At 42.4% G+C, this 21456-nt stretch overlaps 1 protein-coding gene across 4 annotated transcripts; it reads right to left on the reverse strand.

Moving 5' to 3' along the window:
• Positions 1–240: 240 nt before the first annotated feature.
• LOC122991956 (paxillin-like) lies at positions 241–19989 on the reverse strand. 4 transcript variants are annotated; one of them, XM_044365437.1, is made up of 14 exons: positions 19826–19988; positions 8272–8480; positions 7942–8027; positions 7710–7849; positions 7450–7633; positions 7111–7225; positions 5663–6958; positions 4427–4693; positions 3849–4295; positions 3519–3680; positions 3232–3405; positions 3060–3141; positions 2808–2956; positions 241–2652 (listed from the first exon to the last, which is right to left on the reverse strand). In XM_044365437.1, exons 1-14 carry the CDS (start codon positions 19836–19838, stop codon positions 2386–2388), a joined length of 3591 nt encoding a protein of 1196 aa, XP_044221372.1. In that variant the 5' UTR covers positions 19839–19988; the 3' UTR covers positions 241–2385. The 4 variants fall into 4 exon arrangements, with proteins under 4 accessions (XP_044221372.1, XP_044221380.1, XP_044221399.1 ...); XM_044365445.1 differs by lacking the exon at positions 19826–19988 and adding an exon at positions 9767–9862; XM_044365464.1 differs by lacking the exons at positions 3849–4295; positions 4427–4693; positions 5663–6958 and having other exon boundaries at positions 19826–19984.
• Between the last annotated feature and the right edge of the window lie 1467 nt (positions 19990–21456).

A 21456-nucleotide genomic window follows, 5' to 3' on the forward strand; every position in this document is an offset into this window, starting at 1 on the left:
ACACTCAGCCTCATCATCTGGATTCTATATAAAATCTTGGTTCTATCTTTGTGAACAATTGTGTTTCAAACCAGATAACGATGAGCTCAAATCTGAATCTATGAACTCAACACCAGCTTTATTATCTGCATATTAAATGTTACTGTAATAGAGTGTGAGTTGCCGGGATTTTCTTTAAGGTTAGGTGAAAAATATGTGCACTGAGTGAATGCATATGACAAATGAAGCCCTTAAAAAACATTTTGATACCAAAACAGAATTTATTTGCGTAATCAGACTAGAGGTGAGGAATCTCACTATTCATACCTATGACATTCAAAGTGAAAAGAAAAAAAAAAGAACAGAAAAAACAATTCAAAGAAGGTATGGCTTTGGTTAAATAACACTCTACTAAAATGATTCGAAAAGACAACTGTTACATGATCTCTTAAATAGAAAGAGAGAAAAGAGTTAAGGCTCTAGAATTCCCTGAACAAGACAAAGGCCCGATATATCTGCTGCATTTCATGATTAACCATGTACAGACACAACCTGGTGGTCATACAGTAGATGCTACTCAGATGCTGAGGGAAATGAGTCATCTTAGTCCTACGACTTCTTCTAAAAGACCACCAGGCTTTGACTCCAACAGCCTACACTTTTCAGTGGACTCACAGACTAGTAACATGAAAACATAACTGTGGACTTTTCATCTGTTAACAGTATTTTGCTGAATTTGCCAGTGTTATTAGACATTGTACTGATACAATGGCACAGACAGCCTGTTATTGAACAAAGATGCCGACATACAAAGTTGTTAATCCACAGTTGCATAGCATTATTGGAGTATCACATGCTCAATTTATGGATTTTCTTGCATTATATACTTCTTCTTTCATAATAGTGAACATTCATCAGCTTCTCAATACAGTAATGACACTAAAAATACCAAAGTATCTTTGTTATGTCTTTCCACCAGCCCTCTCCCTCTCTGAATGAGTGGTTATCAAACACATGTACATGCTAAGCATGTCAGCGCTTTGCTTACAATGTAGCTGCATCGGATATTTACAAAAAAAAAAGAAAAAAAAAACATCTGAGGATGTACTCAGAAGTAGTAATGGTAGTGTAAGAGATGCCAGTTATCACAATATACTCCCAATATCTGTATGAGGTTCCACTTCACTGTATGAAGCTACTGCGAGAAACTGTTTTCAGATTATTTTCTCTTTTCATCTGTGAAAAGACAAGGAATGATTTGGCAGTGAAACATTTAAAAACGTGAGGTTTGCTCATAAATATGTAGTTGCCCTTTACCTATAAGAGCAGCAGCTACTGGTTGGATACATATTGAATTTTTTCAATGAGCAACACTGAAATATTCACCAATGGGTGGTTAGACTTTGGCTAAAACATACTTGTGCTTGAGATTCTTTAAATGTTTCTGTTCTGACATGCTGGTATCATCACATTAAATCATTATATATCTTAGGCTGATTGAGTGACTCCATAAAATGGTCTACAGACAATACAATACATTTCACACATACAAAAATAATAGTGAATGCTGACTAAGCCTATTTCCAGTCAATGCTACAATGATATTATGGGTTTATCCATCTGCTCTTTCCAGCTTTACAAAAATGTCTTAAAAGCCTTTTCCCCTCATCAGTTGTAAAATGGTTTATACTGTAATGTTAAAAAATAACAGGTCACCTGCTCCCTGTTATAGTTTTCTGATTTTTCTGCTTCTTTTTTTATAGTTTCTAAAAGGACACTCAACCAGTGAGCAACAATGTCAAACACACAGAGCATTTCATGGATTTCTTCAGTGTTCAGAAAGATTTCACCAACTTCTATAAAGTAAAAGACAAAAACTAAAAAGATTAGAAAACACAATGATGCAAGAGTAACAAAAAAAGAACGACAGCTCTTTGCCTGTTATTAAATCCAACACATTTTAGGAGATTGGAGAAAAAAAAAAAACCTTTAGAGTTCTGCATATCAGTGTTGATTTAGAAAACCCTTGTAGCTTCAGTTTTTCAGGCTCTGAAGGTCCTTAAAATGTTGAACTGTTGTGAGTCTATCTGCATCAAACCTATAGACCCATTTAAAATCCCTAACAGCTTCAAAAACACAGTTATCGGTTTGAAAATAGTGACGTTTTTCCAAATGTCTGAAGGACAAGTTAAATGTATTTTAGCTTGGCAGAGACAACGCTGCTTCAACCACATGCACATACCTAATCCATACACACTTCCAATGTCATCATCAGAAAACAGACAACCTTTTTTGATACAAACACAATCCATTCCCACCCTATCTGTGCTAAAGATGCTTTAGACACTTATCTAAGCCCTGACCCAAATACAGAACTGTGTAGTACACAGTTAGGTGCTCTGCTCCCTAACTGAACAGCTTGATGAAGCAGCCGTGGCAGTAGGGTTTGTCGTTTTGTTCTTTAAAGGTGCCTTTGTTGAGTTGCTTGAGGCAGAAGGCGCAGACAAAGTGCTCCGGGTGGAACTTCTTTGACATGGCTGTGATGCAGCGGCCTGTGATGGGCTTCTGACAGCCGGAGCAAAGGGAGCCGCGTCGCTCGTGGTAGTGCACTTCACAGTAGGGCTGGCCGTCATGCTCAAAGAAACTTCCGTTCACAAATGGGGTGAAGCATTCCTGTAGAAAGAGACAAGGGACAGCAGAGGAAGACATTATTCGGATGCTTTCGTTCTTATAACAACTAGCAGCTTAGTGAGGGGGGGGGGGGGGGGGGGCGGCAATTAAGATACATAACAAAAAACACCACCATGACAGATATGCATGACACTGACCCTGCAAACAAAACACTCAGGATGCCAAAGGGAGTTCAGCGCTGAGATGTAGTTCTCCAGAATGGCTCTGGCACAGCCGCCACATTTCGGTGCAAACATGTCAAAGTAATCCTTCCTGCAATAAGCTTTTCCATCCTTTTCATGAAAACCTTTAAACGGAAAAACAGAAAACAGATATTGATCAATCCAAAAGAGAAAATGTCATTCAAAGATAATTATTAAGTGTACATTTTCACAAAGAAGCTGCACTACCTTCTGGGCCGAAGAAAGATCCACACTGAGCGCAGAAGAAGTGTTCAGGATGCCATGTCCTATCCAGCGCCGTCACAACTTTCTGTATAGACATGAGAACATTTATTGCTGTCTGACAGTAAAAGCCACAGTACCACAGAGATGAAAAAATGTGTAAACAGCGGGGACTCACATCCAGTATGGGCCCGTTGCAGTAGAAGCATCGTGGGGAGAACAGGTTATGGTAGTCTCTCTCACAGTAGGGCTGTCCTTCACGCTCAAAGAAGTTCCTGGAACCTATTTCCTCTTGACAGTGTGTGCACACAAAGTGCTCAGGATGCCATGTGCGGCCCATGGCAGTCACCACCTAGACGAATAAAGAAGTTATCATCGGCAAGGCATTGTTGACTTTCATGCTTCATTTTTTTTTTAACCCTCAGATTTCCAGATATTATTTTCAGAAAAGCACAAGCATCTCACCTGACCAACAATTGGCTTTGAACAGGCACCGCAGACTCCTTTAGCTACCGTCTGCACACCCAGCTTGTTGAGGTCAGACTGCAGGCTACCAAGCATGTTGTCCAGCTTGTTGACCTGCGTTGGGGGACCACCAGGAACACCACCTTTCCCTTGAGCCATAATCTGAAATGGTTAAATCAAGAATGTGTTGAAGATGTGCCTGATACATCCTCTTATACAGGAATAAATGCACTTCTCAGTAAGGTTGAGGTTACTAGGATTAAAAAGTAATCGCTGTATGCTTTTTAGATGTGTAAAATACAGAAAGGAAAAGAGATAGGGGGTTCATGCCTGCATCGAAGGGAAGATTGGGTCATACTCTGTTTGGCAGCCTACAGATATCAGGACTTTGGGTGCAACTGGTGGCACTGGCTCCACTGGTGGAGGCTGGATTGGGGTTTTAAGAACAGGAGGAGGGGGCTCTGGTTTGAGGGCAGGAGGTTCCTGAACTGGTACTGGTGCTGGTGCTGGTGGTGGCGGTGGTGGTGGTGGTGGTGGTGAAGGTTTTATAATCTGTTGTGGTGGAGTGGGGATATATTCCTGGACATGAGGAGGTTGTGGAGGGGGGGAGGGAGGTGGAGGAGGAGGAGGTGGTGGTGGTGGTATGGGAACAGGGAGCTGCTGCACTGGGAGCAGTCGCTTAGGTTCTTCTATGATAGGGGGGCGACGAGGGGCGGGGGGTGACAGAGGTGGGAGCACCTTCCTCGTAGGGACAGGCGACTCTGGGGGAATTATGACCTGAGGAAGAGAAGGGAAAAACAGAGAGAAGGGAACAGACACAGAAAGGAAAATGTGGAGAAAACTGAAGGTGAAAGAATCGGTGGGGAGAAATAATATTTGGGGAAACTGTCGAGCACACTGAAGCCAACCTTGTCGACCTCACCGCCGGCTCCTTCAGGACGGAACCGCTGGGGTTTAGATGTGAGGACGACACCCTCGGTTATCCAGTCATCAGACTGTTTGCGTCGCCGCTCTGAGCGGTTGATCCCGAGCTTGCCCTGAAGCTCCTCTATGAGGCGGTCCTGGGAAGAGTTCTTGTTGACAATGATGGGTCCCATTTTCCTGCGCAGATGACCATCTCGGAACATGGGATGCACGTTGGGAGTCTCCTTAGTGCGCCTAATCACTGATTTTATCTAGGGAGGATGGTGAGCATCTCATCATATATCCACACCAATCATGACCGTTGAAGCAGAAAGGACAGCCGAGCTCTCAAATCACTGACAGGCTGGGATTGAACAGTCAGTTGGCTTAGAGTCACACTCTATGCACCTTTTGCATGCTTATAGAAAACAAACTTCCCAAACAGCCTGCTCCGTCTCTCAGTCAACCAAACCAACTTCACACCACAGACTATGGTCACACTAAAGTCTTTCACGCCAAACTGGTGCAACACGCAATTGGAGGATTGTGGTTTACATGTGCCATGCTGAGTACTGACAAATCAGTGAGTTATTTGTGTGTGAGTGCATAGCAAAGCAAAAACTCATGATTAAGAAAGTTCTGCTCTCTTTTAAGCCAGCTTTTGTTCCACTAACCTCTGCCTGACAATGTATTATCTCACAGAGGGTTTTTCTCATCTTTCTGTTTGACATGCTGAAACATAATACAGTGTTTCTGTCCATATTACATTAATCATGTCAGCCACCATGAGAGCCAACAGCAGGGCTGCAACTAATTATTTTTTATTATTAGTTATCTCTTTGTTAGAAATCAATTGATTGTTTGATTGTCAATGAAATGTGGAAAAAAAAAAAAAAGATAATCGGCCCTCACAAGTTCTGAAAAATCAAGGTGATGACTTCAAATGTCTTGTGTTATCTAACCAACAGTCAGAAAACCCAAAGATATTCAACTTAAAATGATAAAATAGAAAAAGCAACAAATGTTCATCTTTGAGGAGCTGAAAAAGTGATTCAATTTCTTCCTTTGTAATTGTTTCACCTTAACTCGACAGCGCTAATTGAGACTTGATGTTGAACATATGACGAGCAGACGCTAGTGGAGCATACGCTAGCTTGTTAAGAACTCTTTTAAGCAAAAAACAAAGCTAAACGTGAGCAAAACAAGCCCATCCTGTGTTGAGCAGAAGTGGAGATGCATACATGTCCCGATGCAGAGAGTCTGTCCATACTGGGAGGCTGCAGCAAGGGCAGGTCCAGGCCAACGTCAGGGGTCCCAGGGCATGTAGACGGGGTCATGGACTCATCCATCCAGCTGGCCTCTGTCATCGGGGTCATGCTGCCATCTGTGTACAACCTCTCGGTGTACGGCGTCATGGTGCCATCCAGTCCGTCATGGAAGGACATGGACAGCTCCTCGTCAGCCCAGTCCAAGTCTACATTCCCGTCAGTGCCTCCATCCACTGACTCGTCTGTGATGGTGTTGGTGGTGCTGGCGAAAGTGTCGGGCTGCATGCTGTTTCTGTCCATGGGCAGGATGAGCTCCTCATGGACCTCCTGCACTCCTCTGCTTAGACACTGCGCTTCCATCTGCAGCTGGGGTTCCTCCACATGTGCTGCTGTGTGATTCTGAGCAAAACCCATTTCTAGCAGCTTGTCTAGTGCTTCATCCAGGGAGGGCTCTACCATGGGGGGTTGCTGCACAGCGAGGGGGCTGGCTCTCTGGGATGTGGGTGGTGGCTCCATCAGAAGTCTACTGTGGATTGTAGGGCTAGTGAAGGCCAGGGGAGAGGGGGAAATTGCAGATGGTGAGGATGTTTTGGAGGAAAAATTGGCAGGGGATGGAGATATAGAGACAGCAGCAGGAAGAGGTGAAGGAGTCTTTGGGACAGAGATAGAAGGGGTAAGGTCTTTGCAAGGAGGTGAAGGGGAGAAATTCAAATTGAGGTCATGAATAGAAACAGCCCCCTTGCTCATAGTCTCAGGTGCACAAGAGAGTTTACAAACAGTAGCTGAGGGAGACACCTGTTCTACAGATGGACTGGAGGACTTGGAGGACTTGTGGTCCAGGACAGTGTTAACTGAGGTAAGTGAGGGGGTGGTGGTATTGGAGGGACTTGGGCTGTTTCTTAGCAGATTGGAGTTAGAGGAAGCTGCTTGAGTGAGGAGTAGCAGAGAATTGGTTTGGGACGACAGCAGGGTGGCAGACACATCTATGGCAGACTCCAGGTCTAGGTCACTGGCTGCAGAGAGTGAGGATATAGGACTGTGGGGGGGGGGACGATTCGGATGGAGCACTGACGCGCCACTGTCTCCACCGTCCTCGTCTATGTGCAGCTCTAGACCAGCAGGCAAAGAGAAGAGAGGAGAAGCACAGGCAGACGAGTGGGACAGACTAAGGAAAGGAGAAGCCACTGGGGTGACGGAGGAAGAGACTGGAGGTTGAGGAGAGCTGGAAGATGCTCCTGCTGGGTCCAGCAGAGAGCCCAAAGAAGTGGGCTAGAGGACAGAGAAATGAGAGAGTAAGCCAGACCAGAGGAAGGTGACAGAGAAATCATCAGGAATATCACAGAAGCTACAAAAAGACCTCCTAGTTTGTGTTGTGTCGATAAAGTGAAGCCTTTCCAGTGTTCATCACTGCTGCGTTCTACCTTGAAGTCAGACAAAGAGGCCATCAGCTCGTCCAGCTCTCTTGTGGCACAGGAAGCTGAAATTCGGGCTTGCTGTTGGGAGGGGCTGTCCAAATCGCTGTGGCGAGCGGAGGGGCTGGAAAACACAAATTATATAGTACATATTACATACAATGGGAAGCTACACATAAAAAAACCTCCATGGCACTACAAGAGGTCAGAAACTCCACAGGATACCTTTAAGACTCAATTCAAACCAACTTTTTCTTTTTCAGCCTGAAGAGAGTCGTGGAACTCTACCTCGTTCATGTAAATACGCTTTAAGTTAGAGATCAGCTGTAGTTGGGAGGCTGTCTGTACCTGGGTGAAGGCACTGAGCCCTCCAGCTCGTCCAGAAGACTCTCCACAGTGGGTCGGGACTCGTCCAACCTTGTTCCGTTCCTCTTTGGTTTCTCCTGAGTAGGAGGGCTTACCATGATGTCAGGGGCGCTACCGTTCTCGTAGTGGGTGATGCTGCAGGACGGTAAGGGTGGAGCTGTCTCCTCTGTGGAAACATTAACAGTACAGCTAGTTCTGCGTACCACAAACAGAACTGATAAAGTCGAAGGCCTCGTGTCTACCTGTAGTGGGGAACGAAGGGGAGCTCTGTTGCACGGCGTTGAGTTCCAGCAACAGCCTGTCGAGCTCTGATAGGTTGCTGCCCAGGGCAGAGGTCATGGCCGCTGTCGACGAGTCGGATGACTTCTGTTTGTTTGGGAAACTGAAGAGACAGAGGGAGACAACTGTAAATAACAACTACAAGTAAAAAAAACAGTGACAGACGACAGGCTGTGGCAGACTGTAGCAGGATACCTGTAGACGTGGTCCTCTTCAATGTGAGACAACGGAGAGCTGCTACTGTCCCTCGACCATGAGCTCTTCTGGGCTGAACCTAAAGACTGCAGAGGAAACATCATGTTTGTCATACTGAACACATTTCTGCTCAACATTTACTTAGTTTTCAATTTAACATGAATCAGAACTCATTTAACTGACAGTTGTGGCTGTAAAACAACTTTCATATACATCTACCATTTCTAATATGTGCGGTGTTGTTTCTTTTACTCTTGCTTGGGGAAAGAACTTTATGTCTTCATGGAGAAACATAAGTTAACAATGCATGGTCACACTCCAGGGCCTTACCTGCTGAGAGGAGTGGTGGGAGTCCGGCTGATCTACCAGGGAGCCGTTCAGAGCCTCGGCTGAGGGTGGAGGAGGAACTGGAGGTGGAACCGACACATCCTGGTAGGAGTGTCCTCCGGTAGGGATGGAGTAGGGGGTCTCGTCAGGCAAGAACACCGGTCGCTTTGAGATGTGGGACGTAGTAGATTCCAGGTCCGCCAGCAACGCGTCTGAAAGATTTATTAGTTCAAGTTAAACTACAATTTATCAGTGGGGCACTCTAAAAATATATCTTGGACCTACCAATAGAAAAATAAATAAATAAAATCACTGCAGTTTGTTTTGGTGTTGATAATTACTTCCATCTACAAAACAATCTCCATCAAAGTCTGACACTAATTTCCACGTGTCCTTTGAACAAACACATTGCACACAAATGCTTGGACTATTTTTGCAAGATGTTTACAATATGACAAGTGAATGTGGTATCAGGCTGTAAACAGACAATGACAGCAAGTCTGCTTCGGTCTCTCATTCCAACCTGTCACCAAAAAAAACCATCACTAATGCCATCGTCATGGCACTGAAACCCTACTTCATACCTAAACCCATTAGGCCTTCATAAAATATCCCTCTGAAATCCCCGACATTCTTTCTCCAGTCTTCCACTATAAATACAACCCTGCTGTCAATGCGTTGCTATCTGTCTGTTATCTTTTACCATTAAGAAAACTATTTGTGTCTTTAGTCTTTTGAGTGTGAACATAACAAGACAGACTGATAGAAACAAAGAAGCAAGCAGACAGAAAGTGTTTCTGAACCCTGTCCAGGGTTGAGGGGGTCCAGTGTTACCCTGCTGAGTGGCCGGTGGAACGCAGGAACAAAATAGACTCTTACATCACACAATCCATCCATCCTCAGCCTGTCCAGAATAGGCCGCAATCACCGGCTGTTCCACTACAGAGACTTGGACCAGTTACAGTCTATGTTTCAAGGAATCGCTACACTTTTAAAACGCATAACATCCTGTCCTGCCTATAAGTTATTTCAAGAAACAAGATAATTATACACACAAAATAAATGTCATTCTTGATGCTTTGAAAAAGAAAAGTAGAAGTTGAGAATCAGTGAAATGATGATGGATTTCATCTGAATAAATCCTACATCTACAAATCTCCACTATTTATTCAAACAAAGTTGCATCAATCCAACAGTAAGTCAGCAGCAAATATAGAAACTTAACATTAATTCTTATGCTGATGTTTACAGTATGTACAGACATCAACAGTGACAAAATGGCAGACAGAGCCTCCATACTAGCCACAATCAACTGACCATAAAAAAAACAAAACATACACACAGAATATGTGGTAAAAACAAATCTCTCTTCAGGATAGTTGTACCAGAAAAGCCTTCACAGTGAAATCAAATAAAACAAAAAAAAGCAGATTGTAGTAATCCAAAGTCCAAACATGTAACTTCTAAAATCCTTAGAAAGTCCAGTATCTGTACTCACATTATTTTTCCCCACCTGCTGTATCTGTAATGTCGTCCAGCCACAGTTATGTGTGTATGTGTGTGTGTGTGTGTGTGTGAAGCAGACAGCAGTACAGACAAAGATAGTATGAGGGACAAGGAGCGATAACATGCTGCCACTCTAATGGGGGAGTGGTCTGGCAGCTAAACGTGGGTGACAGTATCCCTTCAGTGCCTCAATATCAAATGAGAAATATTCTGGAAATCATTCTCAGTGGTTTCAGTAGTTCTTTCACTCAAATGAATACAGGGAATCAAATCAACGTGTGAAATTGCATCTAAAATTGCTGATATATATCATTTCCTGCAACTTGCGACAAAGAGATGTGCTCACGAGAAAAGAGTTAGATAAACTGGAAAGTGTCACACATCTCCTCACCGCAACCTCTGCGATACTCTTGTCACTACTCTTCATCAAACTTGTCGATCTGAAGGGAGATCCTGTCCTGAGGCTTACATGTTTAAGTCATGAAGTTTGACATAAACCACATGGGAGCTCAAGCCTATTTAAAGCGGTAAGCTCAGTCAGTAGTCCATGTCTGTGCAAATGTGCTGAAATATCACGACCAGCTCAAAATAAGCTGCACCTGGTGCTGACATGCTAAACAAGGTCTTACTGAAGTTGACTTTGTCACTCATAAAACAAAAGCCTCCACACAGAAAAATACCACAGCTGGTTTTGGGACAAAGGTAAGCCATATAAAATACAGTGTGGGATTTAGATTTACATTCACGCTACTCTTACACGCAGATGTTAAAAAGCTTTCAAATTTAAAAAATAAATCTATCAAGACGTACTAATTATGGTAATGTATTCCTAGAAAGGTTCTCATGGGCTTGACGGAGAGGACAGCCGTACTGCCTGAGGCCTTCCAAAACACTTGTAGAAGGAGCCAAGTTTTTCAGACTCCTTCTATAGTAGGGTCTCTGCACTCATTATACCCCCTCCCACCTGCTGATACTACACATCTGTGACATGGCACAGGACCATGAACTCCAGAAAAGGATCTCCACAGGGGACATCCATCACGGCTAGACTGATTGTTTAAATGAAATTATAATGACTAATGCTTTACGCCTGTATTCATTTACTTGCTGGGAAATAGACAACTGTGTCTTAAAGAGCTTGTGTGTGTATTTTTTATGTGACTGTAGCGTGCAACAAATCATTGGGATAGCTTTTTGTTTGTAGGAAAATGAGACTATCCTGATGAAAGGTCGATGTGTTGTTTTCAGCTATTCATTCTCAGTGTCCCTGGGTCAGATCCAGGCCGGGAGCCATTAAAGTGTACATTTTCAAATCCCGCACATAGAGTCTTTGAAGAGGACATGAAGCACAGCACTCATTCTGCTACTGCTGTATCTGGATGAATGAAAAGCCCAAATTGTCCACAAGACCTGTTACAAAAGCAAAGTGTGCTACTTGAGAAAAATGTTGGCATTATGGTATATGATCTTAGCTATATCTTAACTGTTGAATGACTAGAAAGTAACAATTAGACCTGCTTTCAGCTATTACTTAAATTTTGCATCAGTAAATCCAAAATTACATCCTTTTGCGGCTTGTGACGACGCAGCATGTGCATACATCTCTTTGATATAATTTACCGCAGGTCATAAAGGGCTAAAAATTGAAGATGCTACTGCAATTTTCCCTGATGAGGGCAGCATTGAGTTTGGCATGAGAACGGACAACTGAGCCTTCATCTGTCTCAGACAAATTTGGTCCACGAAAAGTTAGAAGCATTAAGAATGCAAACATGCACTGTAAGCCAAGTTACAGGCTAATCTTTCCATTCCAGACAGGGGGCATGAGCCACAATGGACAAAGTCCAATTCTGCTCTAACAGCATCCTGACTCAATGGTCCATTGTGCAGCCTCTGGAGGAATAAAGCTGTCATCAAGAAGGATATGACTGGGACTGATCATTCAAGATGAATTCATCAGTCAGACAATGGTGGGTAACCATCTGTGGTCACACTGTGGTTACTAATCTCCATTATGTTCAACAAACAGCTCTGAAGTTAGGTGGATACTGTAGACATTCTTGTGGCAGTGGGTGCATGTACAGTCTTGCCTGTGTGTACACACACACTCCCCCACCCACCCAACCGAGGCTCTGCCACAGTCCTGCAGTCTTTATCAGATTGGAGCGAAGGTGCATGAGGAATTCCACACATTCCTCTGTTCGTTTCGGAATGAAGAAAGTGATCAGGCGGGGACACGGGAAGAAGGTGGCTTTGGGAAAGGCAACGTATAACTGCCCTAATCCAGTTAAATACCATTTAACATCCAACCTGTCTTAACTGGCAAAGTAGCAAAGAGAGTCAAGCTGATGCTTTGTAATAAAATCTACTCAAGCAGAACACACATTCCACCAATAGCACAGAGATTCTAGGTAGAGAGCCGGTGAGGAATGTGCTCGAATACAAAACACCATCTGTCAGTCCAGAAAATGAAAATAATGTGTTGACAATTACAGGACCTATCCCGCTAACTACAGCATGCTTTGAATTCCAGGATAAGGGAGATGTCAATGTTTTTACTGCCCGTTTCCCACAGAGTGTAGAGTGGAGTACAGTGCAGGCAGGCAGGGAAGAAACCAGAGCTGCCTAATCTTTTCTATTAACATGTGGGCAACGTTGATGGGACACCGCGGTCCACAGCTCACCTGTTTATAGCGAGGGAGCAAAAGAGCAGAAATGGCCACAGCCCCAAACCGAAACCCTACCCCATCAGGCCAACTTGACACGATATTTATATCAAACAAGACAGGCAGGGGCCAGGGATAGGGGGTGGAGGGTGAGATGCCAGTGAGACAGACGGGGAAGGCTGGGTAATAACTAGCACCAGAGAATGTGAGTGAATTAAAAGAAAAAAAAAAATAGACAAACAGATGAAGTGATGGGACAGAGAGAGAAATGTTCAAATAAATGTCAAGCTTTACATCTATTCATGGCAGGCCATCTGTTTGTGTAGTTAAACACACAGACCCACACAGACAAAGGATGAATGAGCGTAATAGCATACTATCAGAAAGACAGAAGCATCTTTGGGTGATTACTTCAAAATAAACATACCTAAAAATACCCTGCCAAGAAGCCCCATATCTGAAAGATGACACCCCCCTTGAGAGAACGCTGGACCAAAATAAAAGCACTTCCCCACAGACCAGTAAATCAGATGACAGGGGAAAGTCTAAAGACTGATGTAACACCCAGTCACTGAGGACACATTCATAGCCATGCATGTGTGAAGCCTGTATGTCAGTGAGTAGCCTTTTGTGCCATAAGAGAGTGTAATTGGGTAAAGGAGAGGATCCTCAAAGAAAGACCGTTTTGTCTGTCTTGTGCTAAAACACTGACTGAAACGCCCAGTCATCCTCCAAACTTGTAACCATCCTATAGAGTAGCAGGACACTAAACAGACATCAGCAAAATCCTGCTGGATTTAGTCCGTGGCCGAGGTTTGTCTACACCACCCACTCTGGTCTGTACAAATAGGGCTGGGTATCATTTTAAATCTGTAGCCATGCTACTGGCCCTATGGATGGCAATGCCGGTCTGACGATCGGTTGCTCGACCACTTTTAGTCCAGACTGAAATATCTCTATTGGGATTGCCATGAATTTTTTTCACAGACATTCACGCTGCCCGGAACATGAATCTTAATGACTCAGGTTTGACTTATGACTTTTCATCTAGCAGCACCAGCAGGTCAAAGTTTACACAGATCCAGTCTCAACATCTACTTGATGGATTTGCATAAAATATTGTACGGACATTCATGGTTTACAGATGATGCATCTTAATGACTCTGGTGATCCCCTGATCACATTTCTGTCACTGTGAGCATTTCAGCCTGCCAGTGTTAGCATTTAGCTCAAAGGACCACTGTGCCAAAGTCCAGCCTCACAGAGCTGCCAGCATGGCTGTAGATGTTTTTTTATTTTGATACTTGTGCTGATTTGAATCAACCATCACCAAAATATCTTACTTAAAGATTATTAACATGTTTAAAAACAAACAAAAACCTTTTGAATTTAACAAAAGAAGCCAAACTTCTCAAATATTAATGTAGGGCTGAAACAATGAGTCGATTAATAGTTTAGTTGATCGACAGAAAACAGAATATTTTTGGCTTTTGGACTGTTGTTCGGACAAACAAGTTATCTGAAGACATCGACTTGGGTTCTGGGAAATTCTAATGAGCATTTTTGACTATAATTTCTGTCACATTATAGACTGAACAAGTGGCTACCAACCATTCTAGCTTGTGACGCGTTGTGACCAATTGTCACTGGTCAAAAATGTCTATGCATTATGACCAAAGAGGTTTGTTTTTAATCTGAATATTTATGAAGAACCCTGAAAAGAAGAGGTAATTAATGCAGATCAGAGGAACATCTTAATAAATAAATTTTGTGTAGCAGAAACATTTTTTTTCTTTTGCATCTCATGATCCCTCAGATTTATCTTGTGATCCCTCGGAAGGGTCCTGACCCAGGTTGGGAACCACTCGACTAAATGATTAATTGCAAAGTAATTAACAGATTAAAACAGTGTTAGTTGCAGCTCTAGTTAAATGTTGTCTAAACACAAACACCCAAAGGAGAACTTTGCAGAAATAAAAAACGCCTAAAAACTAGATAAAAAAAGAGAGAAGTAAAAGAAGAAGTAAAAAGCCAGCATTCAGTTCCACCTTTTGGTACGTGACAGTTTGATGCTACTGACACATTTTTGTCAGCACCAAAGTGAGGTTCAATACTCAGCTCTAGCATCAAAGCATGAGGAGGATAAAAATGCTTTTCTGGCACAATACTTAAACAGAATGATGGCTGGATTTTAGTATTCAGAAAACAAAAGTAGGGTGTCCTGCCCTGCATATGTAGACATGAAGCTGGAGTCCTTTGAACATGCCCTGGGGTGTCCCAGCTTGAGTAATGTTGGAAGAATCCAGCAGGATTCCTACTACATTACCCAGAGCTGTCAGGAAAATAATCAGCAATGTTCTCTGAGCCAAGTTACAAGGCCCTGGAACAAGGAAGGCGTGGAAACAGCATGAAAAAGAGGAAGAGGGTGAAGGGCGCTGCGAGTGAAGCAACAACGTGATACAACAACATTTAGAGGTGAAAACGCTGTTCCAGCAACATGATCAGAGTGAAAGCCCAGAGCTTCCTCATCTACCAGTGTTTGCTGGCCTCCAACACTGACTCTGGTCATTGTTTTTCTCTTCTGTTTCCTCAGGATGTGGGGCAGGGTCTGTTGCCTAAGCGATGAGGTCAGCCATGCAGCTCTCACTCTTCCCCAGAACCAGAACAGGATGGGTGTGTGGAGCTCGGGAACAAGACTGATTTACAGCCAGGAGCTTCCCTCTTGCCTAGCAGGCAATCCCGCTGGTTAGCAATGGTATGCACTAACCCTGCAGCCCTCATGGGGTGATGATAGCTAGTCTGGTAACACTAACTCTATGTTGCCGACACACTGGGACACAGAAACCACTAAAGACCTTCAAAGATCTTTTGGTATGCTGTACAAACGCTGTAAACATTTAGGACCATGCTGCTTCCACTTCAGCCAACTCTTACTCCTGCCTGGAGAACAAGACCTTTCTCTGCAAGGTGATCAGCTGATACATTTATACAGCAGCTATAAGAGGACTGCTGTGGGTTACAAAGGGCATGTTTAGCAGGTGCTGCTGTTTCAGCCCCCATACTAGAGACATATGGGCCTCAGCATGTCTGCAAAGTAGAGCCGAGTTGACTGGCTCACACTGTTTTAAGGCTCTGTATGTATGCAGTAAATAGCATATGCTCTCTGCGTTGCTTGTTGCATGAATAAACAATACACATCGATTACTGCACACTACAAGTTTAATCTTTTACACCTCTTTAATGCTTCACTTGCCCAGTGAACGTAGATAACATTAAAGCAAGTCAGTCTACAGTAGTATGTGTGATTCTATCCACATTTCTATTTCTGCATTTTAGCATTATAAAGTTAGTGACTCTGATTATATTGCAACTGTACCACTACCAGCAAAATATTAAGATTTGACAACAATCATTTGATTCAAGATTTTCATTCAACACAGCCTGTGTCTAAAACAAGTGAAGCATATTGATTTACTGAATGATGTAGTGCTGTCACTGTCTGTCACCACATAGCACTATTTTTGTTGTGTTAGGTATGTGGCTGAAATTAGTATTGATTGGTACTGACTATCAGTCAACTGCCTGACTGATTAGTCGATCAACTGAAAATGAATCCCCGACCATTTTAAAAACTGATATGTTGGTTTCCTCCAGTTTCTTCCTTTCTTTCTGATATAGAAACTGAATATCACTGGGTGTTGAGTATAAAGATGTCTGGGAACTTGAAATGGGTATTTTCACTGTTTTCGCACTTTGTACAGACTAAATAAACATGTTAATAGATATAGGTATTGAAAATCCACTAAATCAAGACAACAGAGTGACTTACTGAATGGAACCATAAACATCTTGAATCATCTTCATTATAGCCCCGAATATATGTGCATGCTGATACTGATCAACAGTATCTCATGTGTCAATTGAAAAAAACAACTTATGTTGAGATTTGATTTATTTCTAATCTGTAAACAGTTTAATAGGAATTTACAACCATGAAGAGAGTCCATCTTGCTCAAGTGTCATTCTTACTTCAGCCATGACCCTCCAGCATAATGCATCTCTTCATTCATCTAGTTTAATCCAGTTCCCTCCGTGTTAACCTGCAGACAGGGAGCAGGGCCTCCACAGCCCGGCGAGGTCAGTCTGCCTGAATCTCACACAACCCCGAGGAATTCACAGAGAGAAGAGTGGTGGCTTCAAACCCCACAGACATGAAGCACAGGAGCAGAACGTGTCACATGTGGTTTAAGAGCCACATCTGGATGAGGATTCAAGCCCCCAGGGCCACATCAGTAACGACAGTGAGGCCGGGCCTGGCTGCCACCTGGTCTGGACCGTGAAAGACTGATTGGAGAAAACCTCTGGAAAACTCTGACTCAGATTTACAGACTGGAAGAGTGCTCACACTCTCCTGAGGGAATTCCCTTCCTCGAGCGGTAAGCAACGTGAGCAGATCAATACACTCAGAATAGAGGAAGACGGAAAGAGGACGGCAACAGTTCTACGAAGTCTGATCAGGTTTCCAAACAGCTCAATGTAGACCTGTCAGTCACCAGCGAGCCTCAAGACCAGGACATGTGGGGGCTGGTTAACAAGGGGGTTTACTGGAAGCACAGTAAACCACAGTCATAAAGTGTTTACAAATATTCAACATGGTTTCTTTTTGCATATTCAGGGGTGACGTAGGAGGGGTTTGCCACATGGTGAGTACCAGAAAGTAACAGTAGAACAGTTGGAAGCCATTTAACTTCACGGTTCTGTGATTGTCAGGCAACCCGACCTCAAATACATTTTTAACTCTCTAAGTGACTGCAATTACCAGGGGACCCATGTTTGAGGAAGACAAACTGAAACCGACAACCCTCCCTCTGGTGGCTGCATGCACGGAGCTGAGAGTAGTGGTAGGAGGTGAGTCATGACCCAGAGAGTATTTGGCCTTGGACCTCGACACAGAGTGATGTTCGACATTCCTCAGCAGCCTCGCCCCCTCCTTCAGCCTGCTGTTCACGCTGCTTCAGTGAGACTGCAGGCTCCCTCTTAACCAACAATCAGCCCTTTCACTGGCCCATGGCAGCTAGAGCATCTATGTGCCCTGAAGGTATTCTCACAGCAGGCCAAACTCAAAATGTGGCCCATCGTCTCTCCACTTAAACAATTCAGAAATCCTTTTCACTGCCTTTCCACTTTGAGAGATCTGTACAATGGGTGCACTCCTACAGATAGGCTACCTGACGAGACGCAAAAGAAGTGACTTATTCTGAATTAGAAAGGCAAATATAGCAAAGCAACCAGCTGGTGAATCAGAATTAGAAGTTCAGAGGTTCAGTGTCAAAGGTCAAGGGCCAATGGGCTGAAGAGGTGAGTGAGCCCAAAAAATAGACAGAGCTCAACTACTGCGTGGAGCTACGTCCTCACACACAGTCAGTGAGCAGTATCTTATTGATCATCATCGAGTGTTGAAAGGATTAGGTGAATAATTGATACGTCAAAAAGTCACCAGAGAAATAATTGTCACAATTTTGATTGTAGATTAATTGACTTTTATCAAGAAAAACTTTTACTGGTTCCAGCTTTTCAAATGTGAGGATCAGCTAGTTTTCTCTTTTTATATGTCTGTGAATTGAATCTCTTTGGGTGTTGGACTCTTGGTTGTTAAAACAAGGAATCTGAAAACATCACCATGGGCTCTCATATCTAGTGAAAGGCACCTGTTACAACTTTCTCACATTTTAAAAACTACCAATTAGCTGACTGATAAGGAAACAAGATAGTAATAATGAAAATAGGTGTTAGCTGCAGCCCTGGCTTATAAAATGATAATCCAAACACTTTAATGTCAGTCAGTGCCACAAAATGAGTATATGCTACTAGGGCTGCAATTTATGATTACTTTCATTATTGTTTAATTTGATGATTATTTTCTTGATTTGTTGTTCGGTCTATAAAATGTCAGAAAGTGGTGAAAAGTGTTGATCACTGTTTCCCAAAACCCAAGATGCAGCCTGAAATGTCTTGTTTTGTTCCAACCAACAGTCCACAACCCAAACATATTCAGTTTACTATCATAGAGGACGAAAGAAACCAGAAAATATTCACATTTAAGAAGCTGGAAACGATGAATGGATTATCAAAATATTTGGCGATTCATTTTATTTAGCCTAGACCAATTAATCAACTAATGCAACATTAACACTAAACTAAATATTTAAACCAGCTGCAAACAAAGAGCCAATAAAACTTGCGTGTGACTTATAAATGTGTTTATTCTAATAGCCAATTTAGTAGATAACCAAACATCATTAGAAATCCTGCTCTAATCTAAAAACCTGACTAAGAAAATAATGAATAATAAAGCAGATTTTGAAATGAAAATGTTTGTTTATGCCTTATTACCGTATGATTTGAAGGCACTTATTGTTAGTCTATAGTTATTAATCAATAAACCACATTATACAGCATGAAGGTTTTCAATCCCCAGCAGCTCCACTGATTCAAGTTCTGGCATTCAAACCTTTACATTACCTGAACCACTGTGCAACCTGCCATGTAGCAGAAGTGAACAGAATCACAGCACAAGGTCAGGAGTCCAGTTTCACCTCCCAGCCACCACTAAGTACACACTGTGGTCAGCAGCTTTGGCACAGTAAGATAAGATGTCTTGGGGGTGCTTTTTATTTGGATTTATGGCTCCCACATGTTTAATCACATACAGTATTCCAGTATTCTTATTCCCTTTCCTATAATCTCTTATCATCCTAATCATATCTGTGTCTCCTATATCAAGGCTTTCCATTTGAAAAAGGACAACAAACTTGGTAGCTGTGCTCCATCAGACTGAAGATACATTATAAAGGCAGCCAGGCCAGGGCTGAGCTCACATTGTGCTGTAAGTTACTGAGCAGTCTAAATGGGGAGGCCTGTTGACTCAACCACTTCAAAGCTGGAATGAGTCGCCTGGGGGCAAAAAGTTGAGGAGGTAATGTTAAAGCCCGATGTCAAAATGTCAAGACAAATATCTCCTCCCTCTGGCGCTCATATTTAATCAAACGTAGTGATTTAAACGAGCAGGATGGCGTATTAACCTCACAAACACTGACGTACTGCAGTGAGGGAGAGTTTAAAAGGAGGTGGAGGTGAAGGCTAGCCGCTAAGTTACTACGATGCTTCAGAAAAACAAAGTGGCTGAAACGTGTCAAACATTCACTCAGCCGCACTGAGCTGTAACATTTCTGGCAGATATTAGCTAGCTTTTCCACAGCAAGGTGACTGGACTGAACCAGTCTTTTCTACGTAAAGTCCCGTCGTAACTTTGAGCTCCTCCACCCTGCTATTCGCTCCTCACTGGAAATCACACACAGCTCTTTAAAAGCCACCTCACAACTTACCCAAATCGTCCATACTGGATGCCTGGTTTTGGCCTGTGTCAGCGTATGTTTGGTGAGCCTCTTGCCTGCTGAAGGAGTCTGACTTTTCCTCTCCAAACTTTAACACTGCTGCTGCTTCCCTGGAAGTTGGTCAGGGGGAACTGTCGTGAACGCGCCACAATGTGTGCATGTGTACTTTAGCGGAGCGCGCACCCGCACTGACGCGCAGTGTTGGGCGACATCTAGCGGCCACATAATTACATTACACATTAAAAACAAACATTACAGAGGTACAGTTGAAGTAATAATGAGTTTAATAGCTTTAATCCTTCCATTTTTGGAAGAGTGTTATTGGCAAAAGCTAAAGATGTATCAAGATTTGTTTATCTTACTCTGATATATTCTGTAAGGAAATTAGTAATTTATTTATCAAATTTGTGTGGAAAAAGATATTTTGTAGGGTCCCTTGTTTCTCATCTGACCAAATCTGACTCCCTTCTTGTACTAAAAATGCAAGATGTGACACACAAAACATCACTCAGTTGGCATATCTGGACCTAATGAGGGAGAGATAACGGGGGTCTGATTTTGTAGGGTCCCTTTTTTCTCCTCTATCAAAATCTGACTCCCCTCTTATATTAAAAATGCAAGATGTGACACATACCAAAATAACTCAGTTGGCATGTCTAGACCTCTACTTTATATATTAAGTCACTTGTAACTACTGGCAACAGGGGAGAGATTGGCAGGGGGTTGCCTTTTACATGAGTAAAGCAAAGCCAAGTTTATTTTACCACCTAGGCCTACTCCTTGTTGAGTAATATTTCCAAAAAATAGCATTCCAACCCCTACAGCAGTGGAAGGCAAATACAGTCATTCAACAAAAATATTTAGTCCCTTAACAAAAGTTTCCTTTTATAAACATTACATCAAACCTTTTGCATGACTCTTCATAACAATGTAAACATGAGGCTTATGAAATATTAACTCTTAACATCTTATATAATTACTAGTTACAAATGACTTTATATATCAGTAGTAGAGGTCCAGATATGCCATCTGCATGATTTTGGTGTGTGTCACATCTTGCATTTTTAGAGAGGGGAGTCAGAAAACTCTACAACACCGTTAAAGCTCTCAAAGTTTTATCAGCAAGCTTTACTGTCTTGGAAATTATGTTACATTCACAACTTTTCACCACATAAGGATATAATTTGGAACAACAATAATATTAATGTTAACAATAACAGTGTATATAAAGAAAAAGTTTTGTTTGTTACATGACAAATCTTTTAACATGTGGTTGGTAAATTTCACATACATAAAGCAAGATTCTCTAAGTCTTCCCTGAGCTTTAATATGTTTCTGGTTGAATTCAATTTGTTCATTGATACATGAACCCTTGTGAAGGACAAAAAGAGTGAACGCACACTGCTATATTTTAAAGAATTATTTTCTGTAGCTGCTGATTAACGTATATTGACTTTTACTGATGTTATTGTTTATTTATCATGTTTAGATTTTTTAAATTTTAATTGAATTTACTTTTTCATATTTCATTTGATTGATATCCACCTTTTTCAAACATTGAAATCTTGAACTGTACAAAATGTCCACCAGCTGAATGTCTGTGTGTTCAAAATGTTTAATAA

The sequence above is a fragment of the Thunnus albacares genome, chromosome 2 (genome assembly GCF_914725855.1).
Source record: "Thunnus albacares chromosome 2, fThuAlb1.1, whole genome shotgun sequence".
In the NCBI taxonomy this organism is placed as follows: domain Eukaryota; kingdom Metazoa; phylum Chordata; class Actinopteri; order Scombriformes; family Scombridae; genus Thunnus; species Thunnus albacares.